Source organism: Tachysurus vachellii, chromosome 26 (assembly GCF_030014155.1).
Source record: "Tachysurus vachellii isolate PV-2020 chromosome 26, HZAU_Pvac_v1, whole genome shotgun sequence".
Lineage (NCBI taxonomy): Eukaryota > Metazoa > Chordata > Actinopteri > Siluriformes > Bagridae > Tachysurus > Tachysurus vachellii.
The window spans coordinates 11,337,329-11,354,371 of record NC_083485.1 but is presented as its reverse complement, the minus strand read 5'-3'; the positions used below and the strand labels follow the sequence as shown (position 1 = coordinate 11,354,371).

Genomic DNA, 17,043 nt, shown 5'->3' with positions numbered 1-17,043 from the left:
ACTTTTACACAAATTTGGGTGTGAATAATATTCCTCGTCGATATTATTCACACTGAGCCTCACCCGGCTGTCCTGCTGTGCCCTTTTCATGCAATTCCCATTTCCATTCGCTTCAGACGCCTCTAATATGCCCCGACCTGGACCTTTTCTGAGCTGCCCCAGTCTGCGCTATTTCCTGCTGCCATGAGCCTTTGATTTACGGCCCTATTGACTCAAATCGACGCAGTTCATTCATTTGTACGCCAGCTGTCGTGGTGCATGAGGCAGCAAGACTAAAAGTAGCCTGCTGAAGAGAGAGAGAGAGAGAGAGAGAGAGAGAAACAGGGAGGGGGAGAGAGGGGGGGAGAGAGAGAAAGAGGGAGAGAGAGCGAGAGAGAGGGAGAGAAAGTAAGAGAGAGTGAGAAAGAGGGAGAGAAAGAGGGAGAGAGAAAGAGGGAGAGAGAGAGAGGGGGAGAGAGAGAGAGAGAGAAACAGGGAGGGAGAGAGAAAGAAAGAGGGAGAGTGAGAGAGAGAGAGAGAGGGAGAGAAAGTAAGAGAGAGCGAGAAAGAGGGAGAGAGAGAGAGAGAGAGGGAGAGCGAGAGAAAGTAAGAGAGCGAGAGAGAGGGGGGAGAGGGGGGAGAGAGAAAGAGGGAGAGAGAGTGAGAGAGAGGGAGAGAAAGTAAGAGAGAGTGAGAAAGAGGGAGAGAGAGTGAGAGAGAGGGAGAGAAAGTAAGAGAGAGTGAGAAAGAGGGAGAGAGAGGGAGAGAAAGTAAGAGAGAGCGAGAAAGAGGGGGGCGAGGGGGGAGAGAGAAAGAGGGAGAGAGAGTGAGAGAGAGGGAGAGAAAGTAAGAGAGTGAGAAAGAGGGAGAGAGAGGGAGAGCGAGAGAGAGGGAGAGAAAGTAAGAGAGAGCGAGAAAGAGGGGGAGAGAGGGAGAAAGAGGGAGAGAGAGAGAGGAATAGAGAGAGAGCAAGAGAGAGAGAGAGAGAATAACATGATATTTTTGGGAATATATGGTTTGGGCACCACATTATCCCACAACACTTGAAATCTCAAACCTAACTTTTCAGAAGGTGTTGATTAATTTTCTAGAACAGCACGACTTATCGATATGATGACTGATGATTATTTAACATGGAAGGAGTCTCCAGTGGCAGCTCTTTATAACAAACACTTCAGGACAGGAATTTTCTCCTACATTTCTCATATTAGGGCACGGGAACAAAGTAAAGCCGGCGAGGAAACGTCTGTTTATAGATGTTATAACAATATACTGTCATTTTTTTGTTCGTTTTGTTCATTTATATATTAAAAAGTAATATTGGCAAATTGCTGAAATAAAACACTTCAAGACATTCTGGTATAGGAAAATAATCCACACGTATTATTGTATTGTTTTTAAACACATCATGACCTTAGTCATTTTTTCTTTTGTACAAACTGCTGCTACGTACTGCTTGCTTCCTCAACAGCACAATGAAGCAGCAGTCAGATCCAGTGAGAAAAAAATAAGGACATATAAAGTATGCCTTCTGGGTAAGTTCTGCTCTTGGAGATGTTTATAGGTGTACGTGTCATGAGAATTCATCAAGAGCTGAAAAATATTAGAAAATGTTTTAAAGTTTCATAAATGAGGTGTAAAGAAACAGTTACTGATGTGTTAATAAATTATGCATGAAACATCTCCCTCGTTATTCTCAAAATACACAAAATCCTTTTTGAATTAACATCTACAGTGTTCAACGTTTGACAACTTCCTGTCCAACTCTGAGCAGTGTCCTCATAATCCCTGGGAATGTCTTTTATGGTGTCACTAATAAGAACCCACAGCTGCTTACACACACAGCGCCTGAGCTTCATCATCCTCGTTTCCGACTGTTTTGAGTGCAGTGAATCATGGGATTTCGTGCATCAGTTGTCACAAGTCAGCTTGTATTATATGAAAAAAAAAATAAAGTACACTTCAAAGCCATGTGCAGAATTTGGCTAGAAGCAGAATCACATTTCCTGCACAGGTGCTGTCTGGGACGTGGCTTCACAAAACAAAAGTGTGTAGAGCAAAGAGACCACACACAGACCAAGTGTGCAATCTACACTGAGAGCCCGAATAGGTATGGAGTTAATATAAGAAGGAGAAGGTGGATTTCAAAGCATAAATTAGAACTTTATTTTATTATTACAATATTACAAAAAGAGTAGCACAACTCTCCACACACACTCTGTAGTTTTCGTTCCGTTCATTCACTCAACAGCCACAGAGTGACGGATATGAGAAAGTCTTCTAGACTCTTCATTTCACAGCTATAGCAAAAAAAAAAAAAAAAAAAAAAATCAAACCCAAAAAAAAAAAAAAAAAAAATTAAATAACAAAAATAATCAAGTTTATAATTATAAATAGTCACAAATTGCAAAACTGAAGCTTTGAAACTTGGAATAAAAAGATTTTTTTTTGTTACAGCCCAGAACTACACATAGCTATAAAACATAATTACAATAAAATATTATTCTTTTTTCTTTTTGTTGCAAAGTAATCCTAAGGAATTGCTTTTCTATTCAACAAAAGCTTTAGTTAATAAAAATAAACAAGGAAAAAATTGCTGTTCCTTTATAGTCTTTTTGAAGTCGTTTCCATAATTATCAATATTATAGGTTTCATAATAACCATGCTTGTTTTCAAAGGAAAGTCCAAGGACCAAATACTTAAGGCTTTATAAGGGCTGTTCCAGAGGGAGGCAAGCAGAGTGTGGGTGATGAATCCACCAACCAACACACACACACACACACACACACACACACACACACTCACTCATCCACTAAATCCATCCCCACGCAAACCATCCAACATTCACACAGTCATTACACTTCTTAAAAGTTACAGTAGTATAGCAGATTAGCCAGTGTACAATAAAATAATTCATCTGCTGTTTCACCTTTTACTTAAAGTCCTCCTTGATTTACCCACAAGCGATCTTGCAAGTGATCAATTTGGTCAATTCAAGCACATGTCATTAGAGCATCAGTAGCAACTCCTAAACTGAAGTCGTTTCAACAGATACGTGAGAAAATGTAGGATCAAATCATCTTAATTTGGTTTGTAGTTAGTCTCTAAACGATATTAGTAACAATCCACAATCTTCTCCAGTAGTAAGTTTAGTCCTGCTAACTTTATTACAAACCATCTAACAAGAGAATAGCCCCTCTCTATGATTCAAGTACGTTTTCATATCTTAAAAAAAAAAAAATGAAGGAGAAGTACAGTGGCACACTCAATAATCTTCTTGCAGGATATTTTTTTTTTTCAGCCCACATTAACTTCTTAAGAAAATAGAACTCCACAATCATGCTGCCTACTTCATTAATTTAAATGAGTTAAGACATCAGTTAAGCCACCTGATTTGTCACAGCACTTCTGACTGTAATTGATACATAAATTATGCTTCTGTCATTTTAAGCCCAGCCACACTAAGTGGCTTGATATGCGACTGATAGAACTTCATTGATATATATTATCCTGTCTAAATCATGTTGTCAATTACAAACTAGCATCCCATTCACAGATTCATAAATTAATGCAGAGAAGAGGATGAAGCCCTCTGAACAAGATCTATATTGTCTTGTACAATTTAGTGAGAAATCTGGAGGCGAGAGGCCAGATCCAGAAATTAAAAAAATCTTCCTGAACAGTGCATTACTGAGGTTATTCAACTTACAATGGAACCAAAAACCCTTGGCAAGGAAGGGTATTGGCCATTCATGATGTTTGAAGGACATCATTTCATCTTTCAGACTTTATTTCTATACCTAGAAAACGTATCACACAGTGATCTGGGGAAAAGTAAAACCAATAGCCAAAAGAAAATGGGCTTTATCCTTTAAAAAATTGATCACTTGCAAGAATAATGATTTAAAGGAAAAAATTTGTGAAAACCAATAGTGAAAACACTGCTTTTTTTTTTTTTTTAATGTTTTTTAGTTTTCAGTGATCACTTTCTGTTTGCTGTCTGAATTGTTAATGTGAGTTGGTGTAATGCTTTTCCTTCTATTAAGTAATTTTAAGACAGAGAGCAGAGTAGATGATTTTGTGTGGCTATCTGGACAAATGGACAGAGGTGGTGAGAGGAGCCTGTGTCAGAGCTTATCTGTACCCTGGGTGCTGGCCATGGGCCATGGGGGGAGGCCTGGGCATCTTCCCCATTAGGCCCAGATTTTGATCTCGGAAGCAGGGCGTCTGGAAGTCCCCTCCCATGTAATCTGCCGTTTGCATCAGATTAGTCTGCCCCACTGAGGCTCCCCCTACCACTCCTGCCGGTCGATAATGTGCCGTTCCTCCTGTGGGGGCACAGTCCACCCCAGGGGTGGGGTTGGTACCACCCGTTCCATTGCCTGACGGACCGTGGAAGGGTGCAGGCAACTCCTGTGAGCCTGAACTGTCGCTGTTTGGTGTTGGGAGAATACTACCCCACACAGGCACCTGGTGGTAGTACTGGCCATTGGCATAGTGCGCAACGGTGCCAGGTGGCATGGTGTTATTATTGACAACTGGAGGCGAAGGCGTTGGCTTATCCATGGGAGGTTTGAGGGTGTAAGGTTGCCCTACACACAGCTCAGGCGGGTAATTCATGCCTTTACAAGGGAAGCCTGGGTCCCGAGGAGCGGTTTTGCAAGGGTGCCCGGCCCCATCTGATACATGCTGCAGGTGGGCGAGCTGATGCTGGTTCCATGACATCATCTGCTGATGCTGTTGGTGGCAAATTGGATGTTGTTGTTGGTTCTGTTGGTGCTGCAGATGCTGCTGCTGCTGCTTCAAATCATTGTGATATACTGCCATCCTGTTTATGGCACCCATGCTGTGCAGAGGCACTCCAGTGCTTACTGATTTATCTGGTGCTCCAATGGTGCAAGAAGAGTGTCCAAGGCCTGGAGGAACAGCACTGGAATGCCCACTGTGCATGGCCACACGGGAGCTGGCATTGATGAGCAAATTGCGGCTGATGGGGCTTGGGTTAGCGATTTGGCCCTCACACATGGATGTGGCCCCGGCGCCCTGGGCCCGAGCCTGGCAGAACTGGTTAATCTGGTGCACAATGGTGCTCAGATCAGCTTGGCGGCCCTGGTGCAAGGTACCAGCCATTGAGAGAGGAATGGTTGAGGTAGAAACAGTCACATTGGGTGGGGCATCGGCATCTGTGAGTTTTCTAGTGCCACCCTGGAGGCCTGGAGGAGGCTGTTGGAGGTGCTGCTGCTGCTGCTGTTGTTGCAGCAAGAGAGCAGGAGGAGGCTGTGGACCTGGGTGACCAAGAGGAGGAGGGTGGGAAAGAGGCTGTGTCCTTCCCATACCCTGTGGGTGCTGGGGCATTGCTGAGGGCGCGTGATGCCCAAGTCCCTGGTGTTGCGGTTGCTGCTGGAGCGGCTGAAGACACTGACTATGTTGTGGGAGGCCTTGCTGATGTTGTGGGGGTCTTTGAAGCGGCTGTGGTGCATGCTGAAGAGTTAAAGTGCTTGGTGCTGGGCCATACCCACTTCCAGGGGCACTCATCGTAACACGTGTACCAGTGAAGTCTTTGATGATGCCTTTGGTGACGGGTGCCTTGACGATGGCCAGGAGGCCGGCCTTGGCCGCAGACTGTGAAGGAGGATAGGGACTGTATCGTGCACCACCTGCGTCCAATCCGTTGACAGTGCGCCGCACGTGGTTGCGCTGTGGGACCTTGACGCTATTAGGAAATATTTTAATGGTCAGTGGGCTGTTGGCCACCTTCTTAGCATAAGCGTCCAGCTCCGCAGGTGTCGGATACTGGGCTGATCTCATCCTCTGTGTAGTGTCCCCTGTAGACACAGAAAAAACATACAATAAAGAAAAAGGGAGAGAAAAAAGAAATAAATAAACAAAGGAACTGAGAATTACAAGGAAGAAGCATCAAAAGGGATACATGAAAAATATCAGAGCTGAAAAAAGCCAGATAAAATTTGCATACCCAATATTATCAGATTACTAATTTCAGTTGTCAGAAAAAGGTCCCCTACACAGTACCACTCCTTTTAGCACCACACACCGACGACCATTCCAAGATTCAACCCAACCCATATAAACGGTGGTTCTTTTCAAGCAGTGGACAAAGTATAGGGGACTGAAACAGTTATAACCCACTGGACAGTAGTTCTAAGTTACTGATCACTGGCCAAAACACACTTCTGTCAAGCAGCTACTTGAGCAAACCGTTCTATCCCATGAATGCTGTATCATAGCTGATACGCTGTAAGGGAGATGTATCTAATATATGCATGAATATATATTCTCTCCTGGGGAAATTACAATAGCACGGTGATGGCCATTGTGGAGGTAATTTCTGATGAGCATACACATTCTGTTTTTAGCAAACGTAGCACATTAGCCTCCTCCTTAATGACTTAATAATGTGTTCTGACATTTACAAAGCAAATATCTTGTTCTGACATACGTTAATTTCAATATGTGTGTGCGTGGTTGAGGCAGATGAATGCTTATCATTCTAATTCCCGTTCTGTGTGAGAACAGTGTATGAAAAATAACTTTAAGAGCATGTAGGGCATCACCACAAATCCCAGCAACTTCATTGGCTAGAAGAAAATTTAACCAAATAGGACGTTTATTGAATCATCGCCTATAAATGGGCTAGAAACCCATATAAGGTTTTATTTTTCTAGTTAAACTAAGAAAGCTAGTTTACTTGGGTAATAATTACCTACTGCATTGATAGACACTGGCTTATCCAATACATTATTTTAACTCACCTAATTTATTATAGTGAGAGCGCTAACCCTAACCCTAACCCTATCTAATAAGCTAGATATAAAGATATTTATGTTTATCTGCTAGTGACAGATATTTGCAGTTTACTGTTTAGCCACCAGACTATATTTACTACCTTCTTTAAGAGCGCTTTTAGCTTAATAATGACAGCCAGTTGCTGCAGCTGTATCTATCTAGCTAGATTAAATAGCAAGATATTTACAGCTATTCCAATGCAAGACCACAGCAGCCTCTGTGAAGACTTTTAATTTGTAGGGAACACGTACCCTCATTTCACGCAAGTGACATGTTACCTGTACCCACATGGATGATTTTATCCAGGTTTGTATCAGGATTGGGATGTAGCTCCCATTACGCTTGATGCCCCAACTAGCTGAAAACCGTAAAAATTATGCTCCAATAAATCCACAGTTATATGCTTATCTGAACTGCACGAGTAAAAGACTTGACCTGGCTACTAACACCTCCAAACTGCTTCTCAGCAGCATTTCCAAAAGGACAACAGCTGAGCCTGTTATTATAATAACTGTGGTCTTGGCTCTAAATGAGCTGATTAATTAGAGTGTGCTCATTCTCTCTCCCCATCAGCTCTCCTCACTATATCTTGATGAGTGCAGCAGGCTTAAGGCCAGAAAGAACAAAATGTGATACGGTTCATTTAATAGCAAAAACATTTAGTATGGAAAAAAAAAAGAAATGGCCATTAAAAAAATGTAAAGATGTATTACATCTTTGCTCAACATTTATATACACATCTGCTCAATTTCAGTTTCAACTTTAAAATGGTGTTTTTTGGTTGTTAAATATGCACAAAATCTATTACTTGAAAAATCAAGGTTTTTTTTTTTTTTAAAGCAAGCTGACATTTAACTGTAGTTTCTGCCTTTTCCCCACATGTTAGAAAGAAAAGTGTAAAAGTGAATCATTTATATTCTACACTAGTAGGAATTTCCAGTAATACATACCCTCTAAGAAATAATATCACAAGATCTTTAAGCCATTTTTATATTTTATATGGTTGCTCAAATGTCTGTGATATTTACCTAAAGAGAACCGACATAATCAGTCATCATTTGTAGTCATCATTAATAGCTTGGAGATCTCGTATTATTAATAGATCCTAAGCAAAAAATAACCATATCTTTTATATTTGATAATAACACACCTTTGCTAATGGCAACCTGTGATTATTTATAATATTTAAGGGTGATATAAATTGTAGAGGCCGTCTGAACTTCTACACGCACCCTAACCCTACACTGTATATTGAGAGTACTTTTCTATAAAACACAAGCAGTCTATACTTACTTATAATCTACTAGATAAACAGAACTATGATCCCAAAGGAGAGGGTGGAAAAAAAAAAACAATTTTAGTTTCAAGTTGATATGACACGTATGATGCATCTATAGAATATAAAAGACACTGAGGGAATAAAAGATGTGTGTGAGAGAGAGAGAGAGAGAGAGAGAGAGAGAGAGAGAGAGAGAGAGAGAGAGAGAGAGAGAGAGAATTTGACGATAAGTGTTCTCTGTGAAGCCGCTGTCTGGCAGCTGAAAGGAAGTCTTTGTATAAAACAAGCTTTTATCATTCGAAGTGTGAGAGAGAGCGAGAGAGAGAGAGAGAGAGAGAGAGAGAGAGAGAGCGAGAGAGGAAGAGAAGGAGAGACAGAATTAGGGAGCAGGGAGATAGATGGGTGAGGGCTTCTGATGTGCACCCACCTGCACTTCCTTTGCCACTCTGATCCAGAACTAGTGATCCTTCACACACACACACACACACACACACACACACACACACACACACACACACACACACACACACACACACACACACACACACACACACACACACACACACACACACACACACACACACACACACACACACACACACACACACACACACACACACACACACACACCACATTTACATGCATTTCCATTTGCCCCTGGCTCCCTCATCTCCAAGCTTCTCACGGTGACCAAGGCCACTCACAGGCTCATTCACGTCGAGGTCACTTTTCTACCAGACTAATATTAATTCCGCACAATGATGAAAGAACTGCACAATTTTGTTTCCTGGGTCAATCATTTACAAGGCTTTCACTCACTCTCCATGAAATAATTCTCTTTCCATTTTTCATGTTGTTTAAAAATATGTATTATTTAAAAAGTATTCATAGTGGTGACAATGAGCTTTTCTGGACTTTTGTGAACACTGAGGTTACTTGGTAGTGTGTACAAGGACCTTGTAACAAATCACATCCAAGAACACAGGATAACAAGATACCAGGAACCTCTTAGAGAGCAAGACATAATTGCTCATTTTAATGATGAATAAAATGGAGTCAAGAGTTATGGTATTTTAACAAATTTGGATACTGATGAATAAATCGCTGAGTATATGGTACTGCAGCTTGGGCAAATGCGCGATTCATTAGCGGTTCGCTGTCTAGCTTTTTGTGATAGCTTGTTTACTCGTTCTTACAAATTGAGCTAATTTAGTGGTAAAGAAGCATGGTGGTGATAGGGAGAAAATATTTTACAATACTCACATGTATAATAGTATTAGAAATTAAACCAGCAGTTCCTTATTATTAAAAACTAACATCTTATGTTTAGGACAAAATCACCAGCCTGTTTCCATCCTGATGCCCTACTTCTATATGGAGTTCTCACTTGGAGGCCACCCATTGCTCTGGGGATGGCCTCACATGGACAGCCTAAAGATATGAGATTGCTGTGGATGGTAGCACTTAGAAATCATGAAGATGATTTTGGACTGCAATTGATACAAACAGTTTTCTACAATGGCTTAGGACTACAATTGCTATGATAGCATTTGGTCTGCAATCACCACGAACAGGTTTGCAATCAAGTCTCAATCAGTAAAGAGTTAAAAAGTAGAATGAATTTCCTGGTAACACAATTGCACTTTTTGACCATATAGTACACAGTGATAGATGGGAAATTATTTATCATCACACTTTCCGGTGTCGCCGAGATGAGGATGGGTTTCCATTTCAGTCTGATTTCTTCCTCATACTGTCACCACAGAAACCTCTGTCTTGCTCCTTAGGGTTCACTTTAACATTTATATCTTGATTTGTTAAATTTCTGTAAAGATGCTTCCGGACAATGTCTATTCTAAAAAGCACTAACCTTGTTAAATAAACTGAACTGAATTGGTATGACTGACAAGGGAGTTGGCTAATCTTAAGCAATTATTACAATATCTAGATTGTATTGCCTTTTTGCCCAGGGCTAGTTAGGATAGAGTTCTGTTCTGAGCTGGAGAATGATTTTCAAGCTGTATGATGTGCTTGACCAGTGAAAAGTACATTGCTATTTTCAGATCTATGCTCTGGGGCAAACCTCCAGGCAGACACCATGAGCGGAGACCTGGCTGGCTGAGTTTCAACCACTTTGCTAATGACAAAACAAATACATGCCTCCCTCTCTACAAACTCAGCACTAATCACTTAGCATTGACGCTAAGTCATTCTTTTAGCACTTGCCTTCACATGCAATTCTCCTTCTCCTATTTACCTCTTGCAGCATCGCTCTTGGAAAATTTTTCTACTGTGAGCAATGAATAAAACTCGCATGTATGAATTTCAAAGTGAAATTGAAGACAAACAACACTGAATTACAAAAATTATATTTTTTTTAGGCTGCGCTTCATTCATTCATCTTCAGAATTTTATACAGGAGCCCCGGAAACAAATTAGGAACACTACAAGTAAAGCAGAATGAATTCAATGACTGATACAACACACACACACACACACACGCACAATTTAGAGTCACCAGTTCACTTACTTGCTGAATACATTCTAAGAGTAAGTTGATTTTAGGCTTATGCAAGACAAAGTATGAATAATCTTGTGGGTGTGTAAGTCTACATGTAATTTCATTCATCAGAGGTTCAAGTAAAAATTCTATGTACAGTGCTTTTAACAACAGACATTGCTCACAGAATTGCTTTACAGAAAAACAAAGTAAAATCTCCTGCATACGAGAAACTTTTAAGAGGAACCAGACTCTGGAACCAATTCTCTTGGTGACACCAAATGGTGTGACGCTATAGTGTAAAATTGAGGAAGAGTAATGATTTACAAACAGCGCTCAGTGGTTTGAAAGGTTTTTCAGTAAGAGCCTTACAGTCATAAGTACTGTAATCTCATTAAACTATGCATTCAAGTCAAAAGCTAACCAAGAACAGGAAATCTAGCCATGTGAGTGAAAGCTGACATGGTGGGTGTGGCCTAATGTAATATCCGGAAAGTTAAACGGCTGGTAAATATGTAGTGCAAATGAACAATTCTGTGTTTTTTGCATTTTGATATTTAACTCTGCTTGCATGAAACAGCATATAGATATTTTTTTTTTTTATTATTCAAAGTTTTCTGCCTGTTTAATATACCACTCACACAAATGTTTTAATATTTTACACCATCTTCCCTGGGACTTTAATGACTATTATATAAAAAGGAGGCAGAGACAGCCAAAAATAGAGACGGATAGTGAGACATAAGAGAACAATTTATGGAACTGATGACACAATATTCATTTCGTAGAAAGTCTTAAGGCATAGTTTGGTATGGAATTATAAAGTATTTTCTCTCATGCGCTCTCCTTCTTCACGTTGACCCCCCTGACCCTTCATCTTCTAGTCCCAGCCGCATTCTTATCCCTTCATATGAATCATAAATAGAGAGTCATATTAAAGTGTGGAGTATCGTATCTGACCTCCGTGATCGACCCACTGCTACAGCCTGATAGTTAATACCCACTACTGCATTCAGCCTCGGGTAGAGAGCGCGCGAGAGAGAGAGGCGTAGCAGGGAGAGAGAGGGAGAGAGGGAGAGAGAGAGAGAGAGAGAGAGAGAGAGAGAGAGAGAGAGAGAGAGGGAGAGAGGGAGAGAGAGAGAGAGAGAGAGATGAAGTAAGAGAGATAAGCCGGTTTTGGTTTGGTCATGTCTCCAGGCTTGAAGCATCTCTAAGCTGAGTAAACGAAACTGGGTCGAGATTACAAGAAATTCCTACACTCTATTCCTGTCCAATGCAGAGGTCTCAGTGGTGCACATTAGAGCCATTTACTGTAGCAGTCTTTACCTGCCGCAACTATTTGGCTTTCTACCTGGCCACAAGGAGATGCACAAGAGAAGAAATGACGGAACCCGACCGAAGAAGGGCCAAGCAAATGCAGTCTTAAATCCACCACATCTCTCTGTGGGCAGGCTTCCTGTCAGATTAGCTCTCTGTCAGGGTGGCACATGATGCCCTGGAGATGTTGGTGCGTGTGTCACCAAGTGGGCCGCTAGCATGGAGACTGATGAGCAGCACGTCACCCTGAGGGGAGTCTCCATAAGCAGCAATTATGGAGACACATCCACTGAAGTGAAGAGGCCATTCCTGACCCCCTGTGGCTGTCTATCTCTGTCCCCGTCTCTCTCTCTCTCAGTCTCTCTGAGAGATTGAGATCTGCATTCTCACTCCTGACCGTTACGGCAAAGACACAGAATGAATTTCCATACCGAGCTTAGTTCCAGCCTAAGCGGCTTTTCAGTGAAGAATGTCGTTTGATACTCAGTTGATAAGCAATAGCAGGAATGTGAGTATCCACTTTCCTTCTGGAAGACCGTCAAGGACATTTTGGAATCTTCTTGACAGAGATCAAAGCATCATCCCTAAACAGCCAAATACAAGATAACCTTACAGCCAAATGTTGGATGTCATCAAATTAGTGTCCAGGTTATATTTCTCCTAAGTTTGCATAAAAACATTGTGTATCACAAATCGCACCAATAAAAGGAAATATGTCATTGGTCAGTGCACAGAGGCAGGATTTTATACTGTAGATTTTGAAGCCAAGGTATCTAATGATAATGTCAATGCCTTCTGTTGACTTCTGTGGTCTCTAGCAAACACAGGTAACCTCGGTTTGTCAGTGATGAGTTCTCTGTTGTTAGTGAAACACACCTGGTTTGAGCAAGGGGCTCTCAGAGAGACACAGGAAACAAAATTGTTTATGCATACGTACCTACGTCTGTGTGGCTTTTATGCATGTGGAGGATTAAAAGTTATGTCCAAATAAATGAAGCTAATCATGTCCAAATAAATGAAGCTAATGTCTAAATAAAGCATCAGAGCTGAAAGACACCTGGCAGGTTTCAGAGTATTTGCAAAACGTCAGTAATTTCACGCCGACTATTTTGGGATGTGTGTAACTACACTGCCTTGATACACAAGCTCGGCTGCTATTGTTGTGGTTATTGTCATAGGCTGCATCTCAAGTCGCAGTCGGTCATGACCTTATAATTAAACATATTTACTATGCAAGGGTACAAATCAATTAAAAAAATAAGCAGAAGTGGATTTGTACCAAAAATGGACTGCTATACAGCTGCCATTGTTTACGTTGGCAATAATGAGGCTACACCCAAAAAACACACCAAATAACAGCAGCCTTAGACTCAAATTTCAATGATAAAGAGAAGCATAAAAATCTTTCTTGCTCCCTGTCACTTTGTCATCTTTCTTTCTGCATCCTCTTTTTACTCCACTTTTTAAAGCAGCAGGAGCACTAGCTAAGAGGAAATGAGCTATAAAATGAGAAAGAGGGAAATGAATAAGAATAAAGGCTTAGCGATTCTCCCTGGAGAAAAGCCTCGTATAAATGGTGCTATAGTCAGAAGTGGGTGAAAGATGAGCTTTCGATCAGGCAGAAGTAGCTGAAAGAAGAGAGTTGGAGTGGCCTGATGTGTTCGGCAGGGGAGCCAAGGGCTGAAAGAGGCGTGTCTTGAGGAAGGGTGTGTGTGTGTGTGTGAGTGTGTGTGTGAGTGTGTGTGTGTGTGTGTGTGAATAGCGGAGACTGACAATGGCAAGGGAACGGCCCTGTGTGCCGGTAATGGGGGCTCCTGGGGCTAGTCTGATTACTGCTATTCTCAAATCACACGGCTGATGAAGGGGGAGACAGGGAGGGAAAAGCAGAGAGAGACAGAGAGATGGGAGAGAGACAGAGAGAGAAAAAGAGAGAGGGAGAAAATGACAAAGAATGAGACAGGAACTGGGGGGATTAGGAGACGTGGAGGGAATGAATGTGAGCGCACTCGAGTTAGGGGGTGGAGACAGACACAGAGAAAGAGACAGACAAAAAAAAAAAAAAGGTCTCGACTTAGAAGAGACACACACAAAAAGTAACAAGTAAAGGGACAAGGAAAGACAGAGAGCACATAAGTAATGAGGCCCAGAAGTGGGTCAAGCTCACACTGCGAACGAATCCTCCGGAGATCAGTCAGTCTCCGAGGGAGGAGCGGAGGGTGTTTTCTTGCCGAGTCCAGATGCACCAGAACACACGCTGTTCCTGTGGTTAAGCGCTTCATGAATATGCTAGCCAAACACCTGCAGAGCACCGTGCTTCCAATCCCCCCCTCTCCCCTAGTCAACACTCTTAGCTCTCTCCTTTCCTGTGACACTCAGCCCTCTCTGTCGCTTCCTCTCCTCTTCTCTGCTTTTCCCTGCAAGTGGAGAGTGATGTCTCCTGCCACTGTTGACACTGTCTGTCTGTCTAACTGGGTTTTGCCATTCTACAGAGATTGAGTCCTCATTATCACCAGTCAGCCTCCCAGGAGAACATGCTCTACAGGGGGACATGGCACAGAGAAAGAGAGAGAGAGAGAGAGAGAGAGAGAGAGAGAAAGAGAGAGAGAGTCGGGTGGGGTGGGCGGGGGGGTTGAAGGGCAGAGGAGGTAAACACACACACAGACACAGGGGAAAGGTGTGTGCTTGAGTGGGCAGAGAGAGGGATGAGAAACGAGAATGACAAAAGCAAGGTTCAGAAATCACACACCATGAGCGAACACTGAAAAATATCACAAATCTACCAACAAGATTGAACACGTACTGTAGAATGTCCCTTTAAATAAATGACTAAAAATACATGTGATTTAGACAACAGTGCCAGCCTGTGTTTAGTTCTACCTGATGTTCACTCGCAAGTGTCACAGTGCTACATGTATTTTCTTCTTCTTCTTCAAGTTTTGAAACAGAGGCAGAAGCAGAAGCACGAACACTGCTGTCTCTATTATCTGCCACAATCCCTCTTCTTTCCTGGTGCATGATGGGACAGTTTGCTGCCCAAAGCATCCATCACTCCACATGTTCTCTTTTTTTTGGGGTCTTTTCCACAGAAACTGGCTAGACTGACTGCGAAGATCTTTGTCAGTGTGAATGAATCTATTCTAATTGTAGACTTGAACTTTAGTTAGCCATGCATTACATTTTGTTTGTTTTGTCTGCTAAGTAAGGAAAAAAAAACATGCTGTGGTGCGCTTTTATAGATAAATGATCAATCCCAAAATTATTTATTCTTCTTACACTAGAGCAAATTTGCCCCAGATAATTTTGAACCATAAGCTATTTAAGTGACAAGTGACACACACACACTAAATATACTACTGATAAACAAAAACACAGATAATGGAGACTTCCATAAATCTTACAACATTTTTCAACAGATCAACAATAAGAATTATTGTTTTTTTTACTCTTTATTATTAGTGAAGCTTCTCCACTTCTACCTTTATTATTAGTGGAGCTTCTAACATAAATGCATTAATACAATCAATGCAGCTGTAAATACTGTCAGCACTGGTGTTATAGAAAAAATAATCAAAACCTTCAGACCAGTCAGATTTAAAATGGGCTGTGATGAGATGTAACTATTACTGAACAGAAGAGAAGAAATAGAAAGCATGAATTCTGCCTTGGAATAATGTTTGGATGCGTAATCATTTTGAAAAAATAGTTAAGGGAAATAAAAACTTTATTTCTTTGCAGGATTCCTTTTCTCACACTAACCATGTTAGCTAATGTTGGTCATGATGCAAACACACAGAAGATTATGAAACCAAAGGTAAAACTAAAGGTTTTACATGGTGATTATATTTTTTATTTATTTTTTTTTTAGAGGTGATTCAGATTGCAAACTTCAAGGTTCAGAAGCTGGTATCCAGGTAGCCAGCTAAGGTTGACATGATCTACACCCAACGATGTTGTGCTTCAGCTGGACCAGCGAATGTCTTATGTGCTTCTTTTCCTCATTGAGTGTAGCATCTCATCTCTTTCTCTCTCTCTCGGTCATGGGCTGTTGACTAAACAAAATGGCCTCTGACATTTCCTCGCTAAATAGCTCTCCTGCCAATCTTGTGACATGTCGTGTCAGGCGACACCCACATTTGTCCGCTGCTGAGAGAACAGCATGCGTGAGGGAAGAGAAAGGGCCAGGGCAGAGACAGCAAGCACATGTGTGCGGGAGAAGTGAGAGCAAGAGGGTGAGAGAGACAGAGAGAAAGAGAGAAAGAGAGAGAGATGTAGAGCTGAATGGCAGTGCAAGAGCAGCAGGTGCTCTCTGTGTGTGGAGGTGATGGAGGTTGGAGTTGATGGCTGCCGCTCTCCTGCTGCGCCTCCGAACAACAGCGCCTAATTTCACCGAGTGCTCAACATCATTGAAAAGGACAGGCTTGGACAGGCAGCAGGGTTTCCTGGAAGTGTGTGTGTGTGTGTGTGTGTGTGTGTGTGTGTGTGTGTGTGTGCGTGATGAGACTGGGGGCGAGGTTGACAGGTGCGTGGTGAAAAGCAGTACTTATTGGGCATTGGCTGTCACTCAGGGGTGTCGTTTACACTGGAGCACATAAACCTGAGGCATTTTGACACAAGCACACATAATTGTGGACAAAACGAAGCAGGATCAGTGTTAGTTGTTCTTAATCATCCTTCATGCAGATGCACTTGTGTTGCTCTGAAATGACCAGTACAGGTCTGATATTAGGATGTATTTTAAAGTGGTGAGATCTACTGATCAGGCTACAGGATATTTCTAGTCAGAAAACTGGAATAAAAAGAAGACTTCAACTGAACTGTATAGGCAATAATGTTCTGACATTTTTTTACTATACATATATAGTTCTGAAAAGGTTTACCAGAACTGAAATGTGTAATGATACAGCAGACCCGGAGCAGAAAAGGACCTTGATCAAGGCTTTCCCTACAGCAGCATTGGGGTTTGAACCCCCAACCTTCTGAACAATAACCCAGAGTCTGAGCCACCATTGTCCAATATGAAACACCGCTGGGCCATATTACTATTTACTGCAGTGTCAACCACTCTGGATATCAGTATGTTTTGTACTCTGAATAATAACAGACGACAAATAAAACCTTTGAACCCTTGAATGTAACTCTGAATACAGCACATTAACATTCTGAC

General features: G+C 41.7%; 1 protein-coding gene across 1 annotated transcript in view; it reads right to left on the bottom strand.

Annotated features, from left to right (window-relative positions):
- Positions 1–2,131: 2,131 nt before the first annotated feature.
- The window catches only part of fam222ba (family with sequence similarity 222 member Ba), a 56,727-nt gene continuing 41,815 nt past the window's right edge, over positions 2,132–17,043 (bottom strand). Inside the window, exon 3 of the mRNA XM_060863242.1 lies at positions 2,132–5,804. Coding sequence (XP_060719225.1) covers positions 4,114–5,804 — 1,691 coding nt within the window. The 3' untranslated portion in view covers positions 2,132–4,113. The remainder of the gene's footprint in view (positions 5,805–17,043) is intronic.